Source organism: Berghia stephanieae, chromosome 11 (genome assembly GCF_034508935.2).
Source record: "Berghia stephanieae isolate SIO BIC M18660-M18661 chromosome 11, UCSD_Bste_1.3, whole genome shotgun sequence".
Classification (NCBI taxonomy): Eukaryota; Metazoa; Mollusca; class Gastropoda; order Nudibranchia; family Aeolidiidae; genus Berghia; species Berghia stephanieae.
The window spans coordinates 3163138-3178140 of NC_088370.1; the positions used below are offsets into that span (position 1 = coordinate 3163138).

General features: G+C 37.0%; 1 protein-coding gene across 2 annotated transcripts in view; it reads right to left on the minus strand.

The window, feature by feature from the left end:
• Positions 1–9147: 9147 nt before the first annotated feature.
• LOC144956629 (uncharacterized) overlaps positions 9148–15003 on the minus strand; it is an 8101-nt gene continuing 2245 nt past the window's right edge. For both annotated transcript variants that reach the window (XM_078887257.1, XM_078887258.1), the window contains exon 2: positions 9148–11053. In XM_078887257.1, the coding sequence (XP_078743383.1) occupies positions 9877–10995 (1119 nt within the window). In that variant the 5' untranslated portion in view covers positions 10996–11053 and the 3' untranslated portion in view covers positions 9148–9876. The remainder of the gene's footprint in view (positions 11054–15003) is intronic.

Genomic DNA, 15003 nt, shown 5'->3' on the forward strand with positions numbered 1-15003 from the left:
GTAAGGAATAAAAAGAAAACATCCGAAAATATTTGCTGTAGTGGTTAAAGCCCCAATCAGACTTATTCTCACGCTCCCAACTTTTGACTCACAACATGATGTCATATCACTGGACACATTAGCGAGAACGGAGACAGCGATCCTCTAGTTGTCCTCAGAATTGGATTCAGTAGTCTGATGTCACGCCGCCCGGCAACGGCGGCCATCTTGGTTCTAAACAAAGACAATCATTCCTTTTCATTCTTCATGCTGGTTAGAACTTTTCATATGCCTTGTGATCAGAATGTGTAAAAGTCAAAACATGATCAAATTTATGGAGTTTTTTTTCCTCTGGATACGATTTTATGCTCGCCGGAGAAATATTTCATACGACGTCCGCCATTGTTCCGATAGTTTAGAGCCAGTGTTACTAAGTTACCATGCGTCATTAGGAAGGAAGTGACGTTACGACTGTTGAAGAGTATTACCACATCTTCGGTCATTATCATAGTCATAGCTTGTCGCTCCAACACCGAACCCACTCCGCAGCATCTGTGGAGCATGTTTTGTTTTTAAGGGTTTTACGGCGCTTGCAACACAGTTAGGTTATATCAATATCAGCGCCAGTATCTGTCTGTGGAGCAGACTCTTAGGTCATGGTCAGTGCAGCTGGGCCCATCCTGGCATTATCTAAGGATGCGCTACACCGTCTGCGCTCGGCGTCCACATGTACACGATCTAGTCTCAACCAGCCACCCCCCCCCCCCCTTTTTTTTTTTTTTTTTTGTTTTTGTTTTTTTTTTTTGTTTTTTCTTTCATGCTTCCAGTTGTTCTCCCAAGTTTTGACCGTGCTCTGTTCAGTATTACCCATTCATTCATGGGGAGCTCAGTTCCGTGGGAGCCGGCGGGCGACCGTTACAGAGAGCAAAGAGCGACCAGTCCATCGACACACACCACCAACTGCATAATATTACAAAACTTATAAACCCGCTAGTTTGCACATCTAGCAACCAAATCTGAATGTTAAGTCTGAAAACGAGTCTTTAAATTGTGGATCTGATTAAAGGTAGAATCCAGTCATCTTCAGTCTTTCTCTCTCACTTTGGCTTAAGATTGATTCAAAGACTTCTGTGACCAGGATTTAATTATATGTGACCCTCCGTCTCAAAACGGTATTATGACGGGATGAATCAGACCCCAAAAAGTGAATTTAGAGATAGAATGATGATAAATTGGACCTTAGAAGTTTTTGTAAAGCAAGAAATAGTATCTATACTCCAGCATGACGTACAGAAAGTAAACCCAAGTTTGATATTTGTGGCAAAGAATTCAATTTCCCTAACCGAGTGGATCCCGGCATAATACCGTTTTGACAGGGTGGATCACATATTATATCCAAAACCCCATTCATTGAAAATGGAATTACAATTACGTCCAAATCTGAGCAGTTTTAGACACGCGAGCTTTTATACAAGTGGCCGTTCAGATATAATGGTAAAACTTTTTGGGACTTTTAAAAAGCCCCCCCCCCCCACCCCCACCCCAATCTTACACTATTCTAACATTTGCCTTCAAATATTTATTCCAAGATTTATTTTTGTTTCATTAAAAGGAAAAGAATATAAATTCCTCACGAGTTATGAAACACGATGTCAATCTGTGTTTGTTTCAATATCAAAATCCCTTCTTCTCATCGGGTTTACTCGACATAATACCGTATTGAGGTGATGGGTCACATATTTATTAAATATAACCCATTGTCACAAAACGGTACAATGTCGGAGTTATTAAGGTGCTGAAAATTGAATTCATATCCAAACAGATGATACACAGTTAAGATTCTTTGTCCTTTATAGGAAAAATAGTACAGGATCTGAATTAGCGTAAAAACTACAATTTCACATTTCCAACCTAATTTTTAATTTTCAAAACACTGGGTTCACTCCGATATTATAATTGTACCAAAGTGCGCTTATTCTCAGGTCTGATAACCCAATTGCTTATGGGCACATTGTTGTAATGGAAATCCCAAAACAAACAAAAATAATGCAATATATTGTCCATTACAACAATGTTAAACTAGGCCCATAAGTGGATTCGGATGTCAGACCTGTATATTTGTACACGTCGATTTAAATCATATTGATCTCCATAAGTTAACATGTGGTCAACGTGATAGGCAAAGAGTCCCATAGTACAGGTCACGAATGAGATTGTTTTTTCTTCGACTAAAAATCCAGTAAAGCCTGGACATTTTTTGATGGAGTGCAAAACGGTTTATCATAGGGAATGAGATTAGCGGAAGAGTAGCGTCCCTTGATTGGACGTCACCATTAGTCTGTCACCGGCGGAAAAGTTATTAGAGAGAGAACGTCATGTTGGTTGTGCGCATGTGTCTCTCGTCCTCGCGGCCGCGCACAACCAACATGACGTTCTCTCTCTAATAACTTTTCCGCCGGTAACGTCACAGACTATGGGTGACGTCCAATCAAGGGACGCTACTCTTCCACTAATCTCATTCCCTATAGAAATAAAAAGATATTGTGTTTAAAGCCAAGTTTGACATTGTTGTCAAATGTGAAATGTGAGTGACCTCCGCTTTCTTTAACTAACGATCATGACGTTGGTTGATGTCAGTATAAAGTGAATGGAAAAACTTTACTTTTCCCTCTTATTTGTGACCCACCCTGTCAAAGCGGTATTATGTCGGGATTCACTCGGTTAGGGAAATTGAATTCTATGCCACAAATATCAAACTTGGGTTTAATTTCTGTACGTTATGCTGGAGTATAAATACTATTTCTTGCTTTACAAAAACTTCTAAGGTCCAATTTATCATCATTATATCTCTAAATTCACTTTTTGGAGTCTGAATCATCCCGACATAGTACCGTTTTGAGACGGAGGGTCACATTTAAGGATCCCAGACATTGAACTTCTCATTCTGTGATTTCATGTTGAATTTTGAATGGAAAATACCGATTCTAACAAAGATTTAAGATTTTATTTTCCTTCCTCAGTGGACTGTCTACCCAATTCGTATTATAATCATTATAGTTATTTACTCTTGCTGGGGAGGATCCTGACCTCCCATAGCGGGCAGGGAGGTCACTTACTGTGTCTTCTATCCCCTTATATCTGTTTTCCAACATGCTTTCTGTCTTTGTCTTGGAATGAGATTACTTGGTTTTTCCTGGCCCTGGTCGGAGTCCTGGCTGGGAGGGAAACAGTCAAATGCATAGTTATTGTTTTGAGAGATGATATTTTTCTCCTTGTAAATCATCTCTCTGTTATGTATTATTATTATTATATTTATTTTGAATGTATAATGTAAGCATTTGAGTGTATTCCTCTTTGCTGGATTTTGTGCTTGTGTCCAGATGAGACTTATAGGTGATCTCAAACTAAGTATATTGGTGGCATGCTGTTGGAATCTACCTCTGATCCCTATTTGTTCCCAGTTCCCCTTTGTCTTACTTTCTCTTGGGTGCTTTTTAATTGTAATTCTAGAACTTTTTACTATCCCATTTTCTTCCTTTTTACTGGCGCTGATATAACCTAAATGTGTTGCAAGCGCCGTAAAACCCTTAAGAACAAAACAACATATTTACACTTGAAATGTCTTATTTCATCATGTTTCCAAAATTCACAAAGTTGTCCATGACTATCAGAATTCTTAAAGGATCTAGTGAGATAAACCATTTGAATATTTATAAATTATCTCTTTTGGTAGATAAACCATTTTGAATATTTATAAAGTGTCTCTTTTGGTTTATAAACCATTTTGAATATTTATAAATTGTCTCTTTTGATTTATAAACCATTTTGAATATTTATGATTTGTCTCCTTTGGTTTAAAAACCATTTTGAATATGTCTAAATTGTCTCTTTTGGTTTAAAAACCATTTTGAGTATTTATAAATTGTCTCTTTTGGTTTATAAACCATTTTGAATATTTATGAATTGTCTCTTTTGATTTAAAAACCATTTTGAATATTTATAAATTGTCTATATTGGTAGATAGACAATTTTGAATATTTATAAATCGTCTATATTGGTATATAAACCATTTTGAATATTTAAAATTTGTCTCGTTTGGTAGCTCATAACATAATATAATACCTTATAGTCTTCACGATTGATTATTAATATATTTTAGGTTATTCACCAGTGATTATACGTTGCTATAACAATAAATTATCTGTTTTGTACACCATATATCGCTATTCTAAAATACATTGGGATTCAGAAATTGTCTTTGGTTTCATTCAAGACTTTTAAAAACATCACTCTTGAAATTTAATTTTGATTTTAAATTGAGCTTTTATATAGAGCAATATCCACTAAATGTGCTCAAATCGCTTTACAAGGGGACCCTGGCCAACAGCAACATTTAACATGAAGGACGGGACATGACGCCTGTTAGGCGATATTACAATTTTTCGGACAAAGACAACGCTGTTAACGGTCAGGTACTCATTTTACACCTGAGTACGGTGAGAGAATGTGAGTAAAGAGCCTTTTCCAAGGACTCAACTATGCGCCGAGCGCGAGGCTCGAACCCAGGACCTTCCGATCTGAAAGCGAGTGTCATACCACTAGACCACATTGACGACACCCAAGTATGATTTTACCACTCCTCTAATAGAGACAAATAGGATAAGAAACCATTAGTTAGAAACGCTGTGCAAGGATTCACGCAAAAATTTGATGAAGATTAGGAGGATGAAATATGATATCGGAATGAAATTATGAAAACTGGCCTCCCATAGTGGGCAGGGAGGTACATGCTGTGTCTTCTATGTGCGGCTATGTGGTCTTGTGGTATGACACTCGCTTTCGGATCGGAAGGTCCTGGGTTCGAGCCTCGCGCTCGGCGCATAGTTGAGTCCTTGGAAAAGGCTCTTTACTCACATTCTCTCACCGTACTCAGGTGTAAAATGAGTACCTGGCCGTTAACAGCGTTGTCTTTGTCCGAAAAATTGTAATATCGCCTTACAGGCGTCATCTCTCTGTTATGCATTGTATTATGTTTAGTTTACATATTATATTATATGATTGGTAAACATTTGAGTGTATTCCTCTTAGTTGGGACTTGTGCTTGTGTCTTGATGAGACTTTGAAGTGATCTCAAACTAAGTACTTTGACGGTGTGCTCTTGGAATCTACATCTATTCCCTATTTTAACCAATTCCTCATTGTCTCACCTTTTCTTTTGTGCTTTAATTGTAATTCTTTGTAACTTTTTACTATCCCATTTTCGTCCTTTTTACTGGCGCTGATATGACCTTAACCCTCTCCTTACCAGCCATTTTCAGAATTTTCTCCAAAACATCACACCCACCCAACACAAAAACAGACATTTCTTACTCAAACAGAAAAGCAACAAACACATTCTATACAAAATATTGTTCGAAAATATAAGCTCCATTACAGAATGTCAAGTTTTTATAGTTATAGCAAAAAGAAATGAAATCTGGATGAGAAGAGTAACGGTTGCATCGTAAACAAATGTGACGATTTTCCAATAGGTGGTAAGGAGAGGGTTAATGTGTTGCAAACGCCGTAAAACACTTAAAAACAAACAAACGAAATTATGAAAAGAAATAAAAGGAATGGGGAATTGTCAGATAAAAAAATAGAAAACAAAATTATCATGTTCTAAGGGAGCAAAATCCTGGACCTCAATGATACCCACTATCTGGACGAGAAAGAGAGAAAGAGAGAGAGAGAGAGAAAGAGAGAGAGAGAGAGAGAGAGAGAGAGAGTTGTAAAATTATCCCATATAGCACTTGTATAACGTATAACTACGACTAGGTCATGCTCTATGCGCTTCGCAGTTTCAATCTAAAATATCACTAACACACACACACACACACACACACACACACACACACACACACACTTTCAGTTATGACCAAAAAAAAAAACATCTATATAAAATATTAAATGTGAAACATTGATAGACCAAAAAACCCATAAAAATGTGTTTTGTAAAACAAAAAAGCAATGTTTAAGCTTTGATTCAAAACCATCGACACTTGGTGCTTGGCGAAAAGCCCTGGGAAGATCGTTCCATATTTGAGGCCCAACTGTTGAAAACGGTCTCTAACTCTCAACATAAAATAAATAATTTGATTTGTTGTTTACTTGATGATTAGTGTGGTCAGATGAATACACGTGGCATTCTACATGGAGAATAGACATTTGTGAATTCATTAACTCACTCAACCCTAACACCAACTATCTCCGTAGCTTACTTAAGCTTTTTTGAGCTTTTTTTATATAGCGCAATATCCAATAAACGTGCTCAAAGCGCTTTACAAGGAGACAAGGCTGTTAACGGCCAGGTACTCATTTTACACTTGAGTACGGTGAGAGAATGTGAGTAAAGAGCCTATTCCAAGGACTCAACTATGCGCCAAGCGAGGCTCGAACCCAGGACCTTCCGATCCGAAAGCGAGTGTCATACCACTAGACCACATAGCCGCACACAGCTTATCCGGATCACTTTTACCACCATGCCTACGTGTTTAATTTATGTTTGCAGAGATGTTGGTTCGAAAGGCGGTATAACTCTTTATAACTGATGGTGCTTTCGAATTTTGAATTATATTCTTTTCTTTTGACATTCTTTATAATGGTAGAAGAATTGTTTTTTGTTGATTGATAAAATTCTTGATGAACGTTTAGACCTGTCTTTCTCCACAACCTCTCTGATGGCCTTTTGCCTTTCTTTACCATTTTTACATTTTCATTAAACCGTTGAGCTGGGTGGGGTTCCTACCTACCATAGTGGGCAGGGAGGTACTTATTGTGTCTTCTATCCCCTGTATCTGTTTTCCAACTTGCTTTCTGTCTTTGTCTTGGAATGAGATTACTTGGTTTTGTCCAGGTCCAGGCCGGATACCCTAGCTGGGAGGGAAACAGTCTCGTGTATAGTTAGAGTTTTGGGAGATGATATTTTTTTCCTTGTAAATCATCTCTCTGTTATGTACTATTTTGTTTTATTCTTAACATATGGTTTGTAAACATTTGAGTGTGTTCCTCTTAGTGGGGACTTGTGCTGGTGTCTGGATGAGACTTTTAGGTGACTTCAAACTAAGTACACTGATAGTGTGCTCTTGGAATCTACATCTGTTCCCTATTTGAACCTTTTCCCCTTGTCTTACTTATTCCTCAAGTCCTTTTAATTGTACACCTTGAATGTTTTTACTATCCAATTTTCTTCCTTTTTACTGGCGCTGATATGACCTACACGTGGGCAAGCGCCGTAAAACCCTTAAAAACATAAAAACAATAAACCGTTGAGCTTCTTTCCTGTCAGTCATGTGTCTAATCTTAAAGGATCATGTTTATCAATAAGATCATTTAAACTGTTGTTAAAAATCATCTATATTTGTTACAATGGGTTTTCAATATCTAACTTGAATTAATCTAGATTTATTTGACTAATTTTCCTACTGTTTACCGTCTTTAATGGAGCAAAACATTTTATCAGATTGATAAAAATGAAAGTGCTTTGTGATGACAAGGTCAACAACTCTATTATATTTAATTGGGGAATTATGGAAAGGGGAGATGACCCAGTCTGAAATGCTATTCTCTGTTCTCTCTAGTTCTCATCATTATGGAATTATGGAAAGGGGAGATGACCCAGTCTGAAATGCTATTCTCTGTTCTCTCTAGTTCTCATCATTATGATATACGTAAGTTTGCTTAAATTCTAAATTCTAAATTGGGCTTTTATACAGCGCAATATCCACTAAACGTGCTCAAAGCGCTTTACAAGTGGTCCCTGGTCAACAGCAACATTTAACATGTAGGACGGGACATAACGCCTGTTAGGCGATATTACAAATTTTCGGATTAAGACAACGCTGTTAACGGCCAGGTACTCATTTTACACATGAGTACGGTGAGAGAATGTGGGTAAAGAGCCTTTTCCAAGGACTCAACTATGTGCCGAGCGCAAGGCTCGAACCCAGGACCTTCCGATCCGAAAGCGAGTGTCATACCACTAGACCACATAGCCGTTTTAGTTCTCATCATTATGATGTACATAAGTCTGCTTAACATTATTTTCGAATCTTTACCCAAATATACAAGTATAATTTTATCCAGGTTATGCCACATATGTGACCCTTCGCCTCAAAACGGTATTAAGTCGGGTTGATTAAGATGTTGAAAATTGAATTTATAGTCAGAAATATCAGACTTGTGTTGAGTTTGTATGTTTTATTGAGGAGAATGGATACCACATTTTAGGGTGCCAATGCCAACAATTTATATTTTTGAACAGTTTAACATTTAATTCGGCTTTTAAGCATATGGTGCGTTCCGACATAATACCGTTTTGAGACGATGGGTCACATATAAGAACTCTGAACAGCATGTCTAAACTCACTCATGGTCTACCCATTTAAAACAGACAGTGGAGACCTGATATAACAGGGATGGTGGGACCAGAGCAAAAGTCCTGTTATAGCCGATCCCTGTTACATCAGAAATACAAGGGAAATAAGCACATAATTGACTTTTTCAAGCGATCTAATACATCGATTACCTCCCTTGCCTAAAAAACTGCATGCGACAGGGATTGTGCGCAATGTAAATTATAATACATGTATAGATCTAGATATAACTTTTTCTTTTTCTTCTTCTTTTTTTTTTACCTTTTTAAAAATTTATTTCAAACTTTATTATACTACTACTACCACTACTATTACTACTACTACTACTACTACTACTACTACTACTACTACTACTACTACTAACTACTACTACTACTACTACTACTACTATACTACTACTACTACTACTACTACTTACTACTACCTACTACTACTACTACTACTTTACTACTACTACTACTACTACTAACTACTACTACTACTACTACTACTACTACTACTACTACTATACTACTACTAACTACTACTACTACTACTACTACTACTACTATACTACTACTACTACTACTACTACTACTACTACTACTACTACTACTACTACTATACTACACTATCTACTACTATACTACTACTATACTACTTCTACTATACTAAACCACTTACTATCACGACTTTATTACTACCATACTATGACGAGACTAAGATGAGAGAGAGAGAGAGGAGAGAGAGAGAGAGAGAGAGAGAGAGAGTTATCTATGTTCCTCACCGTGCGACAAGGCCTAAAATTTAGCAGTTTTCCTTCTTGATTGTTCCCGTGTGAAAAGGCATTGTCCCTGTTATAGCCGATTTGATTCAAGTGAGGCCATGCTATAACCGATAATTTTTAATAGAGACAAAGAGAGGTAAAAAAACGATACCCGATTCCTGTTATAACTGGGCCTGTTATAAATGGTTTCCACTGTATTTATTGTTAACTGTGAAATATTAGAGGTGAAATTGAAGGTTTTGATATTATTGTTATTTTGACATTAAGAAATCAAACATTAGTCCTACATAAGACTATTTCCATCTTTATGGCCTTTGGTAAGGGCTATTAAGGACCCAAAAATTCTTTCACTGCCAGTTCTATAAAGTCTTGTATTCTCCAAGTTTCACTCAGTTGTTGGATCGACTTTCCACACATCGAATTTGTGATCCTCCGCTTCAGAAAGGTTTTACATCGAAGTCAACAAAATGCAAAAAAAAACTGTATATTATTGAATCTCTGATAGGAAACAGGCTAAATGTATACTCTCTCTGAACCAGAACAAATACCGTTTCCGAAGGCTACATGAAGACTGCTTTCTCATTTCTGATTGTCACACCTTTGAATTTATTTTTTTGTTCTCCTTTGGCCAAGCTTTTTTCATAAAGTGTAAGAGTTTGTAGCGTTGAATGACATTAATGTTGTCAATGAATTTTCAAAAAGTTTATCAAACCTATTTTAAGATTTATCACGAATGGCTTTACAACGAGATATCAGTTTGTAAAATTCTTCCTTGTATTTTGAACTCATTGTAATGTACAGGATAAAATTATACGAAGAGTTTACAATTTCTAACCATTTGGGCATGTGCCTTAACGCGTACTCCAGCCTGTGAATGATAAAGTTGTCACCTTCATAATATATAAAATAGTACTCAAGATAGGCATCCACTATGACAAAGAAATAAGAGATGAAAAAGACTGTACACATAATGACGATCATACCTACTAATTTTGATTCTTTATTATTCTTTTTGGTTTCGTCTTTCTTTTTATTCTTAACATGAGCGACTTTTAGTGCAGTCGATGATGTTTTAGAAGTGGAGGTCGCTGATTTTACGAGTCTTCTCGAAAACTTTACTTTGACAACTATGACAATGTTGCACAAGAATACGAGGGACATTTGTATAGGTCTGATATAGAAGTAAATATATTGCCGTAAACGGGCACAAATAGGTGCCCAAAAAAAGTCAATATTCCAACGATAAACACTTTCGCCTGTATCGGTCTTTGTCCACGAAATCTTTCTGTCAATATAGCATGGTAGAGTCAAACCGAAACATGCTACAAAAATAGTAAGGATTAAAGCACATGTACGTTTCGGGGTAAATATCAGCTTTGCACGGAAAGGGAATATCACAATAATCATTCTCTCAAAAGCCAAATAGAGAGTTATGAAACAAATGAAATTAATCTGAAACTCATACGATTTAGCAAATGACTTAACAAATAGTGAGAACGTTATTGAATCAAAGGAACCGCGTTGGTAAATTTCAAAACATATCTTCAACATGCAATAACAACAATCAAATGAAGCGATACTTAATAAAATGGGTGTGCAGCTGTCCTCCAGAATGCCTTGTCGACAAAAAACGATGATGTTGATGATGTTGGTGACCAAACCAAATGTGCTCAACGTATAAGTCGTCGCTATAGAAATATAACGAAATATGTCAGAAAATGAAAGCACGTTTTCTGTGTTATCGTTATAGTTGTAGTTTTCACTACTAGCGGATCCTGTGTCATCATCTGGAAATACTGACGAATTGCTGACACTGACATTGTAGTAGACGTGCATTGGAGTTGTGGAGAAAACTGTTTTGTCTGACGCAATTGGATGTTGTGAGAGTTAAGGTCTGTGGGAAGAAATAGTTGATATTATAAAGTCAGAGAAAACTACATTCTGAGCAAACAACAGTAACTTGTTGAAGGTATTTTACATAATTATAATATAGGTCGAATATAATTAGAAATATTCAACTGTTTGAAATTGTCTGATGAAGTAGGAATTAAAAATCTTTTTTTTTTTAATCTTACAGGAAAGCTAGACGGTGATTTTGTTTTTGTTTTTGTGTTATGTAATAACAACGTAGTGGACACTGCTTGATGGGGAACAATCGATTTTATATTTATAGCTCTCCCAAGAAAATCAGGCGCTATTGGGTAGGATAACTTGAAACGATTTTGTCTAATTCGACATGCAACCTCTAATTCCATACGGCTTGAGTTTTTGAAACAGTCTTAAATGTGGTACAGAATCAAACGCATTCCTAAAGTTTAAATACTGGGTGGGGTTCCGACCTCCCATAGTGGGCAGGGAGGTACTTGCTGTGTCTTCTATACCCCTGTACCTGTTTTTCAATTGCTTTCTGTCTTTGTCTTGGAATGAGATTGCTTGGTTTTGTCCTGACCCTGGCTGGGAGGGAAACAGTCAAATGCATAATTATTGTTTTGGGAGATGATATTTTTTGCCTTGTAAATCATCTCTCTGTTAAGTATAATTATATTTGTTATTTTGAATTTATAATGTAAGCATTTGAGTGTATTCCTCTTAGTGGGGGCCGTGCTTGTGTCCGGATGAGACTTATTGGTGATCTCAAACTAAGTACATTGGTGGTGTGCTCTTGGAATCTACATCTGATCCTTTTTTTGTTCCCAGTTCCCCTATGTCGTACTTTTCTTGGGTGCTTTAATTGTAATTCTAGAACTTTTTACTATCCCATTTTCTTCCTTTTTACTGGCGCTGACATAACCTAAATGTGTTGGAAGCGCCGTAAAACCCTTTTTAAAAGAACACCAAAAAAAACAAAGTCTAAATGAATAATATCCATATTCTTTTTTTTATATCTATTATGGTATTACAATTTTCGATCACTTCAATAAGATGTGTAACACAGGAACGATTATTCCTAAGACCATGCTGGCAGGGGCTGAACAAGTTGTTCTTTCAAAATAATTCCTGATGCAATCTTTAATTAATCATTCATCTGCATAATATACACGAGAGACTTACTAGTCAATAGTACCTGGGTCTCCCTTTTTCTCTCCCTTTTTAAAAATTGATGTCACATTTGACATTATCCAATCAAATCGTAGATCTCCTTCAGTAAATCTGGGTGGGGATCCTGACCTCCCATAGTGGGCAGGGAGGTACATACTGTGTCTTCTATCCCCTTATATCTGTTTTCCAACATGCTTTCTGTCTGTTTTGGAATGAGGTTACTTGGTTTTGTCCTGGCCCTGGTTGGAGTCCTGGCTGGGAGGGAAACAGTCAAATGCATAGTTATTGTTTTGGGAGATGATATTTTTTTCCTTGTAAATCATCTCTCTGTTATGTATTATTATATTTGTCATTTTCAATGTATAATGTAAGCATTTGAGTGTATTTCTCTTTGTTGGATTTTATGCTTGTGTCTGGATGAGACTTATGGGTGATCTCAAACTAAGCACATTGGTGATATGCTGTTGGAATCTACATCTGATCCCTATTTGTTCCTAGTTCCCCTTTGTCTTCCTTTTTTTTTTTTGGTGCTTTAATTGTAATTCTAGAACTTTTTACTATCCCATTTTCTTCCTTTTTACTGGCGCTGATATAACCTAAATGTGTTGGAAGCGCCGTAAAACCCTTAAAAACAAAACAAAACAACCTTCGGTAAATGATTTGTTGAATAAGATAACCAATGGTATAGTTAATTCTTAAACCACTTCCTTCAATAATTTTGGATGGGGATTATCAGGTCCCATACTTTTCGAACAATCAAGTTTTTTTAAAACACGGCTTCTTTAGAAATCACTACATCCGACAAAATCCTGTTATTACTTTTATCATTCGGTTTGTTATCTATCGTCTCATCGACAAAACACTTAAAGAGAAATAATTCAACACATATCCCTATCATCAAATTCGACTCCACAGTCTTCTGTAACCAATGCTGCAAGTTTTTCTTTTCATATTTCTAAATACATTTTTGTGGCCCTCACATTTGTTTACCAAAGCTCTCTCAAAATCCTCCCATAGTGGCCAGGGGGGGTACATCCTGTGTCTTCTATCCCCCAATACCTGTTTTCCAACATGCTTTCTGTCTTTGTCTTGGAATGAAATTGCTTGGTTTTGTCCTGGACCTGGCCGGAGTCCTAGCTGGGAGAGAAACAGTCAAATGCATAGTTATTTTTTTGGGAGATGATATTTTTTTCCTTGTAAAACATCTCTCTGTTATGTATTATTATATTTATTATTTTGAATGTATAATGTGGGCATTTGAGTGTATTCCCTCTTTGTTGGATTTTGTGCTTGTGTCCGGATGAGACTTATAAGTGATCTCAAACTAAGTACATTGGTGGTGTGCTCTTGGAATCTACATCTGAACCCCTATTTGTTCCCAGTTCCGCTATGTCTTACTTTCTCTTGGGTGCTTTAATTGTAATTCTAGAACTTTTTACTTTCACATTTTCTTCCTTTTTACTGGCGCTGATATAACCTAAAATGTGTTGCAAGCGCTGTAAAACCCTTAAAAACAAACAAACAATCTCTCAAAATCATTGGTAGAGAGCGGTGGAGGCTGTCTGAAGCCTGTATCATGCTAAAGAAAGAGTGATAATGGAGGGGCTTCGGATGGGAACAATACAGACAATGGACGTTTCGGGTACAAACCCTTCATCAGCATAACAAAGGACAATACGTTGAAAACAAATAAAATGAAATGGAGTATAAATTGCATCGTCTGTACTCAACAATAGTTGGAATGGAATGTGACTGAAGCGTTGGGTGCTCTGTGTTAGTGTGTAGAGAGTCCCAAGGGCTATGTGGTCTACTGGTATGACAACAGCTTTCGGATCGGAAGGTCCTGAGTTCGAGCCTCGCGCTCGGCGCATCGTTGAGTCCTTGGAAAAGGCTCTTTACTCATATTCTCTCACCGTACTCAGGTGTAAAATGAGTACCTGGTCGTTAACAGCGTTGTCTTTGTCTGAAAAATTGTAATATCGCCTAACAGGCTTTATGTCCCATCCTACATGTTAAATGTTGCTGTTGACCAGGGACCCCTTGTAAAGCGCTTTGAGCACATTTAGTGGACATTTAGTGGCTATATAAAGCTCAATTAAGGGTGTGATAGAAATTATAAAGGCAGTGAGATACGGGAACTTTCTAGAAAATAATGGAAGATAAGAATAAGAGACATAATGGTAATGAACAGTAGAAGTTGTATTAATAATTTAATTGAGATATTATATAGAGCAATATCCACTAAACCTGCTCAAATCGCTTTACAAGGGGTCCCTAGCCAACAGCGACACTTAACATGTAGAACGAGGCATGACGCCTGTTAGGCATTATTACAGTCAATTATTTTCGAACAAAGACAGCGCTGTTAACAGTCAGGTACTCATTTTTATACCTGAGTGCGGTGAGAGAATGTGAGTAAAGAGTCTTTTCCAAGGACTCAACTATGCGCCGAGAGAGGCTCGAAACCAGAATCTTCCGATCCGAAAGCGGGTGTCATACCACTAGCCCACATAGCCGCACAATAGGAATAGCAGAAATAGTAGTAGTAGTAGTAGTAGTAGTAGTAGTAGTAGTAGTAGTAGTAGTAGTAGTAGTAGTAGTAGTAGTAGCAGTAGTAGTTGTTCTAGCATTAGCAGTAGGAGGTATTTGTATGAGTAGTAGTAGTAGTAGTAGTAGTAGTAGTAGTAGTAGTAGTAGTTGTAGTAGTAGTATTTGTAGTAGTAGTAGTAGCAGTAGCAATAGTAGTTGTTGTAGTACTAATAGTAGTAGGTATTTATATTAGTAGTAGTAGTAGTAGTAGTAGTA